General features: G+C 35.5%; 3 protein-coding genes and 1 long non-coding RNA gene across 7 annotated transcripts; 2 read left to right on the forward strand and 2 right to left on the reverse strand.

The window, feature by feature from the left end:
• Positions 1–236: 236 nt before the first annotated feature.
• On the forward strand, positions 237–4,897 carry LOC124427579 (protein brambleberry-like). Its single transcript, XM_046970687.1, has 9 exons — positions 237–637; positions 779–1,166; positions 1,638–1,823; positions 1,901–2,123; positions 2,234–2,539; positions 2,630–2,842; positions 2,987–3,205; positions 3,313–3,622; positions 3,750–4,897. The coding sequence occupies exons 2-9, from the start codon at positions 795–797 to the stop codon at positions 3,877–3,879; spliced, it is 1,959 nt and encodes a 652-aa protein (XP_046826643.1). The 5' UTR covers positions 237–637; positions 779–794; the 3' UTR covers positions 3,880–4,897.
• On the forward strand, positions 4,796–7,459 carry LOC124427581 (quinone oxidoreductase-like protein 2). 3 transcript variants are annotated; one of them, XM_046970689.1, is made up of 9 exons: positions 4,796–4,922; positions 5,051–5,313; positions 5,468–5,701; positions 5,775–5,966; positions 6,043–6,224; positions 6,322–6,413; positions 6,482–6,611; positions 6,930–7,059; positions 7,156–7,459. In XM_046970689.1, the coding sequence occupies exons 2-9, from the start codon at positions 5,065–5,067 to the stop codon at positions 7,210–7,212; spliced, it is 1,266 nt and encodes a 421-aa protein (XP_046826645.1). In that variant the 5' UTR covers positions 4,796–4,922; positions 5,051–5,064; the 3' UTR covers positions 7,213–7,459. The 3 variants fall into 3 exon arrangements, with proteins under 3 accessions (XP_046826645.1, XP_046826646.1, XP_046826647.1); XM_046970690.1 differs by lacking the exon at positions 6,322–6,413 and having other exon boundaries at positions 6,468–6,611; XM_046970691.1 differs by lacking the exon at positions 4,796–4,922 and having other exon boundaries at positions 5,052–5,224.
• LOC124427590 lies at positions 6,711–7,051 on the reverse strand. The gene is made up of 2 exons (XR_006942989.1): positions 6,915–7,051; positions 6,711–6,779 (listed from the first exon to the last, which is right to left on the reverse strand). It is a non-coding gene; the product is annotated as an uncharacterized LOC124427590 (long non-coding RNA).
• LOC124427576 (protein SMG8) lies at positions 7,229–11,862 on the reverse strand. Of its 2 annotated transcripts, XM_046970682.1 has the most exons (15): positions 11,732–11,862; positions 11,524–11,668; positions 11,135–11,409; positions 10,816–11,052; positions 10,483–10,676; positions 10,290–10,393; positions 10,002–10,195; positions 9,653–9,892; positions 9,319–9,522; positions 9,113–9,228; positions 8,848–9,003; positions 8,549–8,759; positions 8,121–8,432; positions 7,823–8,002; positions 7,229–7,709 (listed from the first exon to the last, which is right to left on the reverse strand). In XM_046970682.1, exons 1-15 carry the CDS (start codon positions 11,782–11,784, stop codon positions 7,589–7,591), a joined length of 2,742 nt encoding a protein of 913 aa, XP_046826638.1. In that variant the 5' UTR covers positions 11,785–11,862; the 3' UTR covers positions 7,229–7,588. The 2 variants fall into 2 exon arrangements, with proteins under 2 accessions (XP_046826638.1, XP_046826639.1); XM_046970683.1 differs by lacking the exon at positions 7,229–7,709 and having other exon boundaries at positions 7,851–8,002; positions 8,356–8,432.
• Between the last annotated feature and the right edge of the window lie 3,036 nt (positions 11,863–14,898).

Raw genomic sequence — 14,898 nt, forward strand, 5'->3', positions numbered from 1 at the left:
AATGATCTCAATCAAGAAATGACAAATATTGACCAAATCGATATTATATTTCAAATAATTACATATATGTATGTAAAGTAAAAATTAATCACCCACAATTAATTTCTTTCAAATGCATCGGCAGTAACGTTTGAGTTTTCTATAATTTGATTGGTCCTCGATCGGCTGTGCTCGAGAACGAACTATACTATAATTTAACTTTCTCCTATATTTCTTTTCTATATTTATAATAATTAATTTCTTCTGAGCATTACGTAAATATTATGTAATTATAATCGAACAGTATATCGGTAAATTTATTAAATAACAAATTACACTTTCCTTTCGTCCTTTCGATAATAGGTATTACATATCCCGCCAAAAAATTAGCATAAGAGCATTTATGATCGTTACGACCGTTAGACACAGAGAGCCGCGGAATTTGTATGTATACACACACACACACACACACACACACACACACACACATATTGCATGTGCGTATAAAAAAGGAAAGATAAATAATAAATAAGTATTTGTCATCGCGTTTGACATTTATATTTTTTTTCATCGACAACTGTAATCATTCGTTGAATTAATGAATTAATTAATTAAGCTGACTTATCGGCAGATAAAACGTTGGACAAATTGGAAAGTGGTAAATATATTTGTATATTCGTTTTAAAAATAGTAGTTATTTTAAGTAATATATACTATTTATTTACAAGTCTTTTGATCTCCTGTATTAGTAAGGTATCATTTTCAAATTATCCTTTGCTCTTGATATGTTATTTTATAGGTATTATTATTGGAAAATGGCAAATTTATATTTGTGGATTTTTATGTTGACATTAATATTAAATCAAGCAAATTCAGTAAGACTATTTAACTGGTTATGGGGTACACATACCGATGATACAAACGTTTTGGTTGCCGATGGTGTACCTTTGATATCAATACCGTATGAAGCTATGACAGAAGATGAAAAGTTTCTACAAGAAGCTGCAAAATTTACAGACATTCAAGTTTCATCCCCTTTAGAAACGTGTCAGCATAAAGTAATTATGAAAATAAGAACTTCCTGCTACGATATGACCGAAGAGCAGCTTGCCAAATTGAGCGTCAATTTATTGAATTGTCAATCAGCAGTAGAAGGAAGAAAAATGTTTCCCTGTACAGAAGAGATGGTAAAAATTTTCTTTTAATTTTTCTCTCAATAATTTCTTTCAACAAAGTTAATAATTATTTTCTACGTTATTGACTACTTAGAAATATACTTGAAAAAATACTTGAATAATTTAGTTTTAACCAATAGATTAGCATGGTGGTAACAGTATACGTATGGTGCTCTTATGCAAGTTCAAACCTGCAAGTTCCCCCTCCCATTTTAAATATACAGGGACCTCCTCAGAGATATTTTTTAGTTGACACAGTATGGAGTATAGTATCCTTATATAAGCCCATTTCTCTCCCATCTATTAGACTATTTGACATTATATATTATATTATATTATATTATATTATATTAGTGAAATTAATATTGATGACACATTAATTTATTTCTTTTCCCTTTTCTTTTTCTACATACAAGCAAAAGTGGTGCCTTCAAAAATCTCATACAAGTAAGATATTTAAAGTTATTCTATGTTTTTCTTTAGTCCCTTAAACAATGCACCACGGATATGGATGCGGATATGTGGAATGCATATCATTTGATGAGTAATAGGGCTCGAGCGGTTTGTTATGCGGCCCGAAGTACACAATTTCGTGCTCTAACCGAATTAACGGTCAATAAATTGATGCAAACTGCACATTCGCAAATTAAAACGTTAATATCCTTGAAGGTGCGCATAAGTAAAAGACTTTTTGTACAATTAAAAAGTGTACGATTAACATGTTTTCTGATTTATAATTAAAAAAGGAAAGTCAGGATCGTTTGATGGATCGGACAAGCGAGGCGTTATCCTCGTTGTCGGACAGCAATAAGGCATTATTATTGCAACAACAAAATCTAAAGGATGCTCAAACGAGTGCACACAAATTGGTAACTACTAATCTTAGAAATTTAAATAACGAAAAGGCATTGATCCGCCTAGGTCACTCTCAGCTTGCGACCATGGTCGAAGACGTGAAAGGGAAATTAGGTAAATATTCTAATTATTTTCATTCCTTTTTTTTCCCCCCCCTTACATGATACAATCGATGAAATAATAATAAATTTATAAGTTTGTCTTTAAATGATCATATTTTAAAGAGAAGGCAACCGAAGAACTTGTTAAACAATCTACAGTACGTGGAGAAAGTCATAAGGAAATATTAGATGACTTAACAAATATACAAAATCAAGTAGGATTAATTTGGGAAAAGATAGAATCTAGTACTAGCCTTATACTTGATCAGCATCAGGAAGCTGCCAATCAATATGAACAAATGATGGAAAAGTTGGCACGTATTAATGATACTATTCAGTTTATCTCCAATGTGACCAATAAAATCCGTACAGAAATAGAACAGAACATTCATCAACTCGATTGGATTACAGATTACATCGGGGATACTGGTATGTAATAATTTCCCATTATATAATAATATTGATCAGCAGATTTCTATTAATGTTTAACTATAGAAAAATTCGAAATGCTTTTTTCAGGGGAACAATTACAAAAAGTATATCGCACAGTTTTGCATATTTTATATCTATTAATTGCCATGATAACTGCTGCATTTCTGAATGCACCGTTTTGGACCAGAGCGGCTATAATGGGCATTGTACCTTTAAATCTTTGTTCTTATCTGAAACATGGCTTGGACGCTTGCCTTGATTTTCCTTCTATCACTGCTTTAATATTTTTAATAACAATGAGTAAGTACTCTTCGAAAGAAAGAAACACGCGCATATTTACACACACACACACACACACACACACACATATATATATACATGTATATGTATATTGTAAATAATTCATCATCACTATAATGTTGTAATGCTACATTTTTGTTCTAGTGCATTTTTTAATGAATGGCATACAATATATTTGTAGATCCAAATTTCAAAATCCTGATTCAGTAAGATCGATTAATGGGTTATCCAATGGTAATACTCGTATCTATGCATCACCTTCCGATTCCAAATCCATTCAAACAGCATTCACCTGCTCCGTAATAACAAAGACAGTTTGCAACTTTTCCATTACTATACTTAATAAAATAAATAGTTTAAAAGGTTTGCTTTTATTTCTATAATATTTTTAATAGTCCTTTTGTTCATATCTATTATCTCATAATTAATTGAAAAGGTTTATAATATGTCATATATTTCTACTGTTATAGAAAAAACCATAAATCTGATTCAATCGGTAGCTTTGTGGAGTCGACAAAATATGTCCGTACAAGAGCAGCTTTCTTGTTCGTATATACCGGCAAAAAAGTCGCACGATGATGTCTATAACTACGATTATCCTGACATGTCCGACGATATTTCACCGGAAGATATACCTAACAAATTTGACAATAGCTATAATATTACTGATGATGTAAATAATTTCATGAATAGAAACGATCTCAGATATCGCTTAAAAGGAGTAAGGGAGTTTGTTGCTACGACTGAAGACAAAAATTCATCTCTAAGCTCATCCAGGAGGTAAATTTTTATAACATACTTAGGTATAAACATTTGTCGGATTAATGATACGCGAGAGCGCATCATTATATTATATACTATATACATATGCATATAATATTAATGCAACCATTTGTGTCCCGTGTAGCGGTAGCCCAGTACCACGTATGTTATGTAATGGATTAACGCGAGGCGGGAAGAGATGCCGTTTGTTTGCAACCGTCGGTCGTGAGTTCTGTTCTCGTCATTCTACCGGCACATCCATTATAACCGATTAATATATTTTAATAAAAATAATACTTTTATATAGCTATATTTATTAATCGATATAATAGTAAACAATAAGGTATTTCGTATGTTCCTTATCGCGTTAACTTAATTAAATGTAGTTTATAGGAATGTGCCACGATACAAGGTTAGTGATATCTTTCTTATTTATTATAATACATTTTGACAAATGCGCTTAAGACATGTACGTATACAAAGTTGTTTATGATCTACATTTTATAATTTTTATTTGATTTTTACATAAGATATAAAAGCAAAATACTCATTACTTTTATGTATATTATACAATGTATGTTGAAATTGGATGAATACTTAAGTAATTTTATAATCTACGATTAGAGCGTATATAAGTTGTCAGTAAGAAATGCTTCTGTTATACCCCGAGATAACAAAATTAACACAATATTTAAGAGGTAGATATACTATTTTAGTTTAATCATTTCAAAAAAGTGCCTTAATAAAATTAATATAATTTTACGTACAATCTGATATACTTGGATACAATAAGTTACACCTATAATAAAGGAGTATTCTATAATTTTAGCATCATGATTAACAGTTTGTAAATTGTGTACGAATGAGTTTTATATACACGCGCACACCCATACATTACTCTAAATTTTAACATTTAAGTAATAGAAAAATTTAGATAGAAGAAGTTTATCGATTAAATAACGATATTTTTATGTCAATCAGCTGTACATCTCAAATTTGTTAATTATTTTATAAATTTATGGCAAAAATATATTTTTCAAACCGATTGAAAAATTTTAATTTTATTGATTTACAAAGTTTAATATTAAGCGTTAACGCAAACAAAAGTATCGGTCAAATGTGTAATCATTTTAAAAATGTAGTTTTTCTCCGTCAGATGGCGAGTAGATCGAGTATGTTGACGTTTAAATGGAATAACATCTAATACGTGCGGTTATATGTGAGAAAGAAAAAAGAAATTAACCACTTATTATTTATATATTCGCTCCCCCCCCCCCGTCCTCCCCGTAATAATAATACGGGGTGATTATTTATTAGAGTGAGTATATGTATATACGTATATATGAATCGGGAAATTAAATTTTTTAATTTTTAGATTATGCTTTTTTAGGTTATATTTGTGATATTTTACATTTACATTTTCTCGTTTTCTTTTAACTTATATAGAAGCTATTTCAAGAATGTCCGTGACGATTCGACGAGTATTTTTCTCTCGCGTACCTAGAAATTATTGGAAAAGTTTAATGAGCCAAAGTTTTAGTGTAAGAACTAATGGAACTCTAACTAAAGAAAAACCAACCGATGACAGTTGCAAAACTAATATTCCGGCTCCTGAAGCGGGTAAATTTCAAGCAGCGACCTTGAATAAGTTCGATAGTTCATTGATTATACAAAATCTAGAATCATTGAAAACGGCTCAACCAAACGAAGTAATTCTCCTTCACACGAAGTTTTTTATTCACCCTCTCTTCGCCTATTATATATATATATATATATATATATATATATATATATATATATTTACACACACACACACACACACGTGTGTCATATTTCTTAAAGCTTCCTACATTATTCCAATAGGTTATTGTAGACGTTCGTTACTGCACTGTAAATCCTTCTGATGTATTATTGAGTAAAAACTTGTATGTTTACGAACCAAAATTGCCTATTACGCTTGGATATGAGCTAGTCGGTGAATTAGTTTACGTAGGAAAGGATGCGCAAGACAAAGGCTATAAAATTGGGGACAAGGTTATAGCACTTAATAAAGAACGATATGGAGGTTTTGCGGAACAATGCGTGGCAGAAGTCACCGTACGTATGCATCGTCGAAAGAAAATGTTTAATCCAATAATGTCAATCTAATAAACGTATTTTTTCATTTGAGGATATTTGGAAAATACCATCAAATGTTAAATCGTTGGATGCAGTATGTCTTCTTAACGATTATATGAGCGCCCTTATCGCGTTGGAAAGAGTAGTGACTATAGACGAAAATGATATGATTTTAGTAAATGTGGGCTTAAGCGGCATAGGCCTGGCGACTATTGATCTTGCAACGAATGTATTTAGATCACAGGTAATATTTATTCCTTAACATTTTACTCTTCCACAATTGATTTCCGTAAAATGAAATATATCATTTTTAACTTCAGGTAATTGGTATATGTGTCAATAACGACGACGCTGTTCTTGTTCGTAATAGGGGTGTATTTGCGTCCTTGGCATACAATGAACGAGACTTGTTAAAGTCCATAGAAGAAATTGCCGGCGATAAAGGCATTAAGGCTGTTTTTGATGGAGACGGCGGTGAATATTTTAAGAAAGTTTTAAAATGGTACAATATCCCCGATATTTTCAATAGTTATACTTCTTTCACAATGTTATTGCTATTTCAAAAACACATTTATCGAAAAGAAAATGAATAATTTTAGTTACACCGATATATATAAAAGTGGCACATCATTGAAAAATTTACTGCGCGACGATAATTTTACCGTGGCGATACATCATTTATCTCGTGAAGGTATAAAATTCAATATCTAATATTTATTTATGAGCATAAGATCGTTTATTATAGCATCTCTCATGAAGGGCGCGTAGTAATTGCTGGCGCTGCTGCTGCTAAGACGCAAGATGTACAATCGAAGATCGAACCAGGCTCTTTCAGTATCACCGGTTTTAACCTCAATGAATACAGAAAGAAGGATCCAGATAGCTATCGGCAAGTTATATGTTATTTTAGATTCTATATAAAATATATTCCCATTCAGTCTGCCATTAAGTTTTTCAAGACGTCGTAATGCTCGTCGAAACGATAAGATCGCGTAGCAGTACATTTTATTCGTTTTATATCGTAGATACAAAGCTACGCTTATTCTCTATCGCGACTCTGATATAAATAAAAGTATCGTTATTAATGAACTATTCCATATGCAAATAATGGTATTGGCATTTTTTGTTAAACACGTACATAGAGAAAAAAAAAGAAAACGATTAAGTTAGAAAGGCGCGCAATAAAACTTACAGTGCAATTATATAGGCAAGCCGGAGAAGAAGTATTAGATTTTTACGAAGAAGGTCTCATTATTCCAATTCATTCTATGATTTTTGGCTTGTACAAAGTCAACGAGGCTTTACGTTTTTCCTCCGAGAGAAGAACTTCTGCAAAGGCGAGTGGTTAAATAAATTTTTTCATATCTTATTTGTTTTATAACAAAATATTCGTGGGTGTTATACGAAACGCCTTTAAAATTCTTCATTTGCAGGTCATTATAGATATTAAGAATAAAGAAGAAGAGAGAGCTAATGTAGCCGAGGTTTGAAAATAAAATATATAAATATCCTAATACATTATCTTATATTATCATTATATATTACATGCGCTTCATTAAGCTTTATTTTTTATCGCCTTGTTATTAATTCGATTTCGAGACTGTGCAACGATCGCTTAGTCTATTGTAATGTTACATTAACCGACATATACTGATATTACATAATATTATGATATATCTAATATTATATGATACTTATATATCGTTTCCTCAGGAACATTAAATGCCTCGTTATTAACGCATGTAAATCATTACACGATCCCTGAGTATCATCGAATTACCTTTATTATAAGATAATCTCTTTAGAAGAATTGTTCAATATTCTTGAATATTGTTGAATATCTGAGAAATGATTTATTAAGAAATCTTATTTCTTTTCTGGCACAACTTCGCTGATACCATACATGCCAGCTAGTAATCGTCCATGAGAAGGGGGTACTGGTTCCTTTGGTGGTAAATATGGGCCCTTCTCACCCATATATACATAACTATGTACATATAAACAGGTTAAGGTTTATATTATATATATGTATACATATATATATATTGAAGAGAATTTAATGTAAGATGCGCAAAAGTATTTGTGGCTTTTGAAGGATACGGTAATCTCAGAACCCAATAAGCACTTTGCGAAAGTTTGATCGGTTCTTCACAACCGGTTACAAATATGGGACACGGTGGAGGTCCCGGTTGAACTCGAGGATTTAATGTAACGTGAACCGGTGCTTTCGGAGTAACCACATGAATTCTCATAAGTTGAGCTATCAAAGGTTGTGCCTGCCTGCAAAAAAACATACATACATACATACATACATACGTACATACATACATATTGTTTGTTATTATTGATTATTTTAAAGTCTATAATATAGAGTTTGTTTACGTTAAATACAATATACCTGCACGGACATGGAAAGTAAAGAGGCATATCTGTGGTACTGGATGTTACTTTATTTCCGCTATCCTTTACGATCCCATTACCGGTTGCCTTTAAAACTTTGTCAGGCGCAGATGCCATAAATCTGTGGCCTCTCGGACATTCGTATTCGACACCAACAAATATCTTAACAACAAATTCCTTCCCACTTTTGGATTTTCTACCTCGGATCGTATTAAGATTTTGAAAATTTTTACCTCTTGGACAATATCCGTGAACGCCATGATCATTTATAGTAGGCCACAAAGATCCCCTTTCCTTTTGATGCTCTAATCTAATGAAATCAAATCTTTCATGCATTATTTAATAGTATTTTCATATATCAACGTAACATAATGCAATAATTTGTTATATCCTTTCTTTTTCTTTTCTTTTCTTTCCAACACAAACCTTACTGTCACATCCCATGGCAAAAGAAATGCAGAAGTTGGCAATACACCTGCCTGATGTTGCAAGCCCAAATTATGTGAGTACAAACTGCTTGGGCCAAGACAAACCAGAGACCAGCTAGAAAATTGCGGTAATAATCCAGCTGGAGACTCCGTATGTAACATCCCTGGTAGATATTCCGTCGTTGATGGTTGTCTCACCAAAGACTTTTCTGATATATCGCGTATAGTTTGTCAATTATATGTGTATGTATTTCTATGCGTATGCAGTGAAGATGAACATCTAAAGTAAACTACTACCTTTGGTATTTTCTGCATCATCGGAAACTTCTATAACGACTTTGTGCCCGTCGCTAGGAGTAAGGCTAGTTTTGTTACTCAATCTCGGAACATCCTCTTCGGTGGGAACACTTTTCAATGGAGAGGGTGCACCACTTTCATACGCCGTTATGTCGTCTTGTAATATTATAAGAAGAAAAAAGAAAGAACTTGAAAGATGTTTGTCAATTTATTAAAATGTCGTCCTTAAAAATGTTAATTCATATTATACCATTGTCATAATTACCATTTAAAGTATTTTCCACCCCAAGACTGCAAGGTTGCGTCTGACCTTGAGGTGTCGATAAATTAGTCCTACTAAGGGAATCTTTACGTTTTGTTCCTGAAAATAATTGTGCCGCTCTAAGAAAATAAAAGATAATATTATGAGACAAGAGACCTTCTTACAATATCATTTATTGATAGGTAAAACCATTTGCATTATCGATTTACCTGAAATTATGCGTACTGGGCTGAAAAATAGGAAATTGTATACTTTCCAATTGTGCACAGCCACATTGCTTTGCTAACATCTGAAAATAATCGTAATTGGCCTGTCGCAAGCCAAAAGGATCCTCTCGTGGTCCTTGACATCTTCCACAATTACAGGCACATATATATCGAACTCCGCTGCAGTGCTCCATGATCGGTAATTCACTGTAAATTGGATCGGATTGGATGGAATTGTCAATTCATTTCATATAATATCAAAGAAATAGTACTATGTATAAGTAGGCGTAAGTAAGGGAAGGGAAAAGAAATGAAGGGATTATAAATTTACGCTTACCTATTATCTCCTCCTGGTTCAAGTTGTTCGCCACCTCCAGCACCTTCGCTCCCTCCTTTATGAATTGGATTTGTGCAAGGGTTCCCAGTTAATGATAATACCTCACACATTTGTCGTCCGGTTCGCCAATGTTTATCACATTCTGCTTGCAATTTTTCACTAAATTCTTCAAACAGCGGACCTCGTGCATGCATTTCAAAAACTGCCATAGCATGTGCCAATTTCGATTCATGATATGCTCTAAATAAAACACCGGGTTTCTATGTATAGAATTACTTTTTAGTCCTCTTTCACGCAAAACTATTATAATCGTCGCATTTGATTTATACATTATTACGAATGTGATTACCTTGTGTAATGTTGCGGAAGGTTCTCTTGATAAGTTTGTAAGGCTCTTGGGAGTACTTTACTACATCTACTTTTACTGAATTTAACATCGGTATCCAATAAACCATGTAAAGATAGTAATTCTTTGTCTATTCCTTTTATAAAGTATTCCAAAATTTTGTTTGCCACATTGCAGAACAACGATAACGTAGGTATCTATTGAAAAATATGTAAATATTAACTTTTTCTTTTCGTTTTGTTCTCTTTAACAAAATATTATCATTATGATTAATATAAAGCTCGTAGAAACCTCGAAGTAAGCCGGTACCGAATGTCTACCAACGTTGTCGTCGAAGCCTCTGCCAAAAGCAAGATTTATATGTTGCTGCAGGAACGATTTAAAGGAACGTGTTTCTGAAATCAATCAAATGGTTAATTTTCCCTCATAACGCATTATGCGCATATGTGCGTGGACAAACTAATAAATTAGAAAGATCGTACACCAATCTCGGTGTCATCCGTTTCAAGATTTGTATCTAAACTAGCGAGACTCCTTGACGTATTACCACCGGAACTAACTTTACAGCTTTGAATTAATTTTTTCATCATGTAGCCCAAAATATCTCTAGATTCAGTAGGACCATTATGTACATATACAAATTCTTGATTCGCTGGTATTGCAAATAGTGAGTTTGAACTAAAATAAAGAAAAAAAAAAAAAAAAAAAAAAAAAAGAGAAAGAGGAAAAAATAGATAGATAAAAATGAATAGAAAAGATATGGAGGGAAGAAAAAAAAAAAAAAAAAAAAAAGAAAATGCAATGCCAATCCGCTTACCTTATATTCGTGACTATTCTATTTTTTCTCAATACATGATAAATCTGATCTTCCAAGGAATGTTCCAATTTTTTAATATTTCCTCCGTTATCTGCATCCTGAAGTACCATAGGTATGGGGCAACTTTCAAAATAGAATAATACCCTCGGAGAACAAGGTCTGGCATTCGATATCCAATCTTTTGGTATACCAGATATACTACTCAATACGTCCGAAAGCTGAGGAGAAATTTTTTGCCTATAGAAAGAGGAAATAATTTTTGGTTGGTCCAACAGAGCTTTAACATATAATAATGTCGTCGGGGGAGGATGCGTCTTACCGTACTATATCCATGGCACGAAATAGATGTATATAACTGTAATCAAACGTATGAGTCGGATGAGTAAGTATTATAACGTGAGATATATGAAATAACACCAGCAAAGCTCTAGCATATTTGTATCTCATGTGCGCCCACACACTGAGAAAGTCTTTGCAATCTTGTCTTTCTACGAATCTATCGTATTCGGTCAAAAGAGTATGAGAATCCAAGAATCCTCGTAAATGTAGATACACGGTTTTGTCTTTAACATTATGATATCCTTCGATTTCGCACTGAAATTTTTATTTCATATTGAAATATTCTATTACCTTTATTCAACTATCTTAAATGATCTCTTGGCCTATATTATTCAAGTCAATTTATTTTATCGGACAAAATATTATTACCATAGATGTTTCATCTACATTCGGCTCATTCAAAAGGTCCACTTGGAGGATTGAACTCAACATATCCGTTTTACATCCTTTCATACGATATTGGGATTTACCAAATACAGACACAATAACGACCTTTTTATTTGCGTGTGAAAAACTAAAATGTTATAAATCGTTATATCGTAAAGCCTATTTTATAACTAATTTATGTTAGATTTACCTGCCAGCGTCAATTGGAAGTGTGAATTTTTGTGGCCGCATTTTTCTATTCATTCATCGAATCTTGTGTCGACGACAGCTCGCAACGACAGGTTAGGGACGCGCCCGTTCGTTCATCGATATTTCGAAGCTCTTTTAATCATAATATTAATAATCTTTTGAATCGGCAATTAATTTGGAGATAATATACGACGAGACGTTTCGTCTCTTGCGATTAATAAATGTCAAATATCGTGATCGAAAACGGGAGGATCGAGAAAAATAATATATACATACGCATGACGGAGGAGGAGATGAGCGTTAATAAGAAAAACTAACGACCAACGTGGACAGGGTTAGTTTTCGATTGGATATCAAAAGGTAAAGGGAATATGTGCTATATCGACCGACGGTAAGTTAGTAGATACGTGTGGTAGCGCCATATGGTAACCGTGCATAAGGTGATATATAATTGTGACATGGTACGTAGCCATGTTGTCGTCGTTTCATTTTACGTCCGAGGCTCTTCTTACGAACGAAGTGCGACGGTGATTCAACAAGTAGCCTATCGGTTCGTTGAGAAACGCATCACTATTACCATGTAAATGCATAATGACGAGAAAAGGAAATTTAGGTTCGTTCACATAGGTTACGCGAGGAGGGATTTCGTTTGGCCATAACTGCAAGGAAGAATAATCGGTGGGATTTCAACGAATGGAGATAAGCTCTCGGCGGTGTACCGGTAGCGAACTACGCTCTGTCATTAGGTCGCGGCGGCCCTAAAGAAGGACGAAAAAGTAGAGTGACGATATGATATTTCTTAAGAAGATGTAATATAATTCGTACGCGCGCGCGCGCGCGCGCATCGATTAGACGCGATCGGTTCGCAAAAGCGCAGCGTACTTTAAAGCCGGTGCTCCGATGAATGGGCGAATGAATAAACGAACGGTAGGGGGCGGTAAAAGAGAACGCGGACCGAGGGCAGGGCGCGGAAGGGTTTACGCGGTGGTACGGGGTGGCGCGGGCTTAATTGCACCGCATCACAGAACGTAGTATTTCGTAGTACGTCGGTTCGCATGCGAAGCCGCGCACACCCCTTTGGCCCGTTTCGCGAAGATCGATTTACGTACATTACAGGAATATTCGCGATACGTACGCGGATCGCCCTCCATAAGGAGGGGATAGTAACCGAGGTCCAAGATTTCTTCGCGTAAAATCTAAATAGATTTCTCCCAAAAAGCAAAACGAACGATGGCTTCGATCTACGATCTATCGATCAGGAATCGACGCGAGTTGGCCCGCGCACAACTAGACCCGGTCGGTCACGCACGAACGCTTCGCCGTGGTAATGCTCGGCTCGAGAGTAACAACCCTTGTTGCTTTTCGAAGGCTTAGGATATATAATAGGTATGAAAGGAAGGAATTGGAAAAGGAGTGTGAAAGCCGCCGTCTGGCATTCATTCAAATCGTCACCTCGTCATAGTTATTAAGCGTTAGAATCGCAATTTTTTTCTTCCGTTTGAAATCGTACACCTGTTGTCTTGAAACATACATACAATGTCATTAGCGTATGTCATTTATATTTTCTCCCCTTTTATTTTATATTCGCGAATCGAATGGAACCTCTTTATCCGTTTTTCATATCATAACCGAGATGGGCTAATACATTCAAGTATGGGTATGTGAATATATAACCGCAAGTGGGAAATATAATATAAAAGATAAAAATGGAGGAAAAAATATTTATCGCGTCTCGGTACAACGTTCGTAGCAGGTAGATCGATTTCCTTTAGCGTAATCTTAATCGTAAGAGGATACGTAACGCTGCCGTTTACAAAGGCGACCAATCTCTGCCTCTAATCTTTGCCACAGTCCTTTAGGACGTCTTCTGGTGCGTCGACGAGCAGTCTCTCGCAATCAACGCGCGACAATTGACCTCTGATTGTGATTCTCCTTTTCGAGAGAGGATAGAAACCCTTGTCGAATGTTAAGACACTCGAGAAAGACAGAAAGGATTCGTAAAATACAGCTTGATCGAAGGAAAGACTTAAAGACTCGAGTTTGGATTTATTCTCATATAGAACGAGGAGTGTCATCGAGGAAGCCCTTGGTCTAGAAAACGAAATTATCCTGTCCGTTCGGATGCGATCGAAGGGATCGATCGAACGACCAGAAAAAGGAATTCTACGCGCCGGAATCCTTGGATAAACGCGAAGAAACGTACACGAGCATGTACCATATAAATGGTAAGTAGGTCTATGTTTTATCTTAAGCCTTCGGACAGGGAGGAAGGCACAGAGGAGAGATTATTGCTTGTAACGAAAGGATGCAAAAACGTTGTAAAGGCGAATGGTTGCTTGTGGGATCAAGTGAAAAGGTTCAACGTACGTACTTACGTTGCTATATTAACGCGTATCTATGATATGTTTCAATGGAATTAAAGTTGAGAGAACGGGCGAGTTGGGTTGATCGTTTCGTTCCTCGTCGTCGTCGTCGTCGTCGTCGTCGACATCCTCCTTCTCGTCCGTTGTCCACGTCCCGCGATAAAGGAGCCGCGTACGCCGGCGTCGGCATGCGCACTCCCGACATCCAACATGTCCGTCTCGGTGACTGACTAGAGTCGGTATAGGGTAGTCGTGCTTACGCGGCGCGGCGCGTTGCACAGGGTCGGCTCGAATCCCAATTTCCACCCCGTCTTAGTTCGAGCCGCTTCGACGTTTTCGTCAAAAGTGCTTCTTTGCCGTCGCGTCGTCTTGCATTCTTTTATCTCTATCTTTCGCGTTCGCAACATTAATTAATCCATCAACATTTCTTTTCCACATCTTTTCTTCGCAGGAATCTCTACAAATATCATGGTCTTTGGCGTAAGAGGCAACATAGAGAGAGGATCGCATAAGTAGACTGGCATACATAGATGTGTGTGAGAGAGAGATAGAGATAGAGAGAGAGAGAGAGAGAGCAGTGCTCACCGGCTATACGGTTAAATAGTGAAGACGAGAAGGAGAAGATAGAGAGCGAGGGTGAGAGTAAGGGAAAGAGAGAGAAGGATATAAAAGGAGAGGGGGTGAGTGAGAGGGCTGGGCGAGCGGGTGGGAAAGGCGAGCGAGAGAGACTACTCGAGGCAGGCGGGCGTATTGATTCCCGCGTGGCGTTATACGGCGAGGTGAGAAAGCTGCGAGCGGAAGATTC

This window comes from Vespa crabro, chromosome 10 (genome assembly GCF_910589235.1).
Source record: "Vespa crabro chromosome 10, iyVesCrab1.2, whole genome shotgun sequence".
NCBI classification, from domain to species: domain Eukaryota; kingdom Metazoa; phylum Arthropoda; class Insecta; order Hymenoptera; family Vespidae; genus Vespa; species Vespa crabro.

What these genes read in the sequence shown, in the direction of transcription:
- LOC124427581 (XM_046970689.1), top strand. Translation starts at nt 5,065, where the DNA reads ATGTCCGTGACGATTCGACGAGTATTTTTCTCTCGCGTACCTAGAAAT. An exon ending in CGAATGTATTTAGATCACAG is followed by an intron (nt 5,967 to 6,042) that starts GTAATATTTATT and finishes TTTTAACTTCAG; the next exon opens with GTAATTGGTATATGTGTCAA. An exon ending in AAGGATCCAGATAGCTATCG is followed by an intron (nt 6,612 to 6,929) that starts GCAAGTTATATG and finishes GCAATTATATAG; the next exon opens with GCAAGCCGGAGAAGAAGTAT.
- LOC124427579 (XM_046970687.1), top strand. Translation starts at nt 795, where the DNA reads ATGGCAAATTTATATTTGTGGATTTTTATGTTGACATTAATATTAAAT. An exon ending in AGATTACATCGGGGATACTG is followed by an intron (nt 2,540 to 2,629) that starts GTATGTAATAAT and finishes TGCTTTTTTCAG; the next exon opens with GGGAACAATTACAAAAAGTA. An exon ending in TAAAATAAATAGTTTAAAAG is followed by an intron (nt 3,206 to 3,312) that starts GTTTGCTTTTAT and finishes CTACTGTTATAG; the next exon opens with AAAAAACCATAAATCTGATT.
- LOC124427576 (XM_046970682.1), bottom strand. Translation starts at nt 11,784, where the DNA reads ATGAATAGAAAAATGCGGCCACAAAAATTCACACTTCCAATTGACGCT. An exon ending in AGAATAGTCACGAATATAAG is followed by an intron (nt 10,677 to 10,815) that starts GTAAGCGGATTG and finishes TCTTTATTTTAG; the next exon opens with TTCAAACTCACTATTTGCAA. An exon ending in GAACCAGGAGGAGATAATAG is followed by an intron (nt 9,523 to 9,652) that starts GTAAGCGTAAAT and finishes TCCAATTTACAG; the next exon opens with TGAATTACCGATCATGGAGC.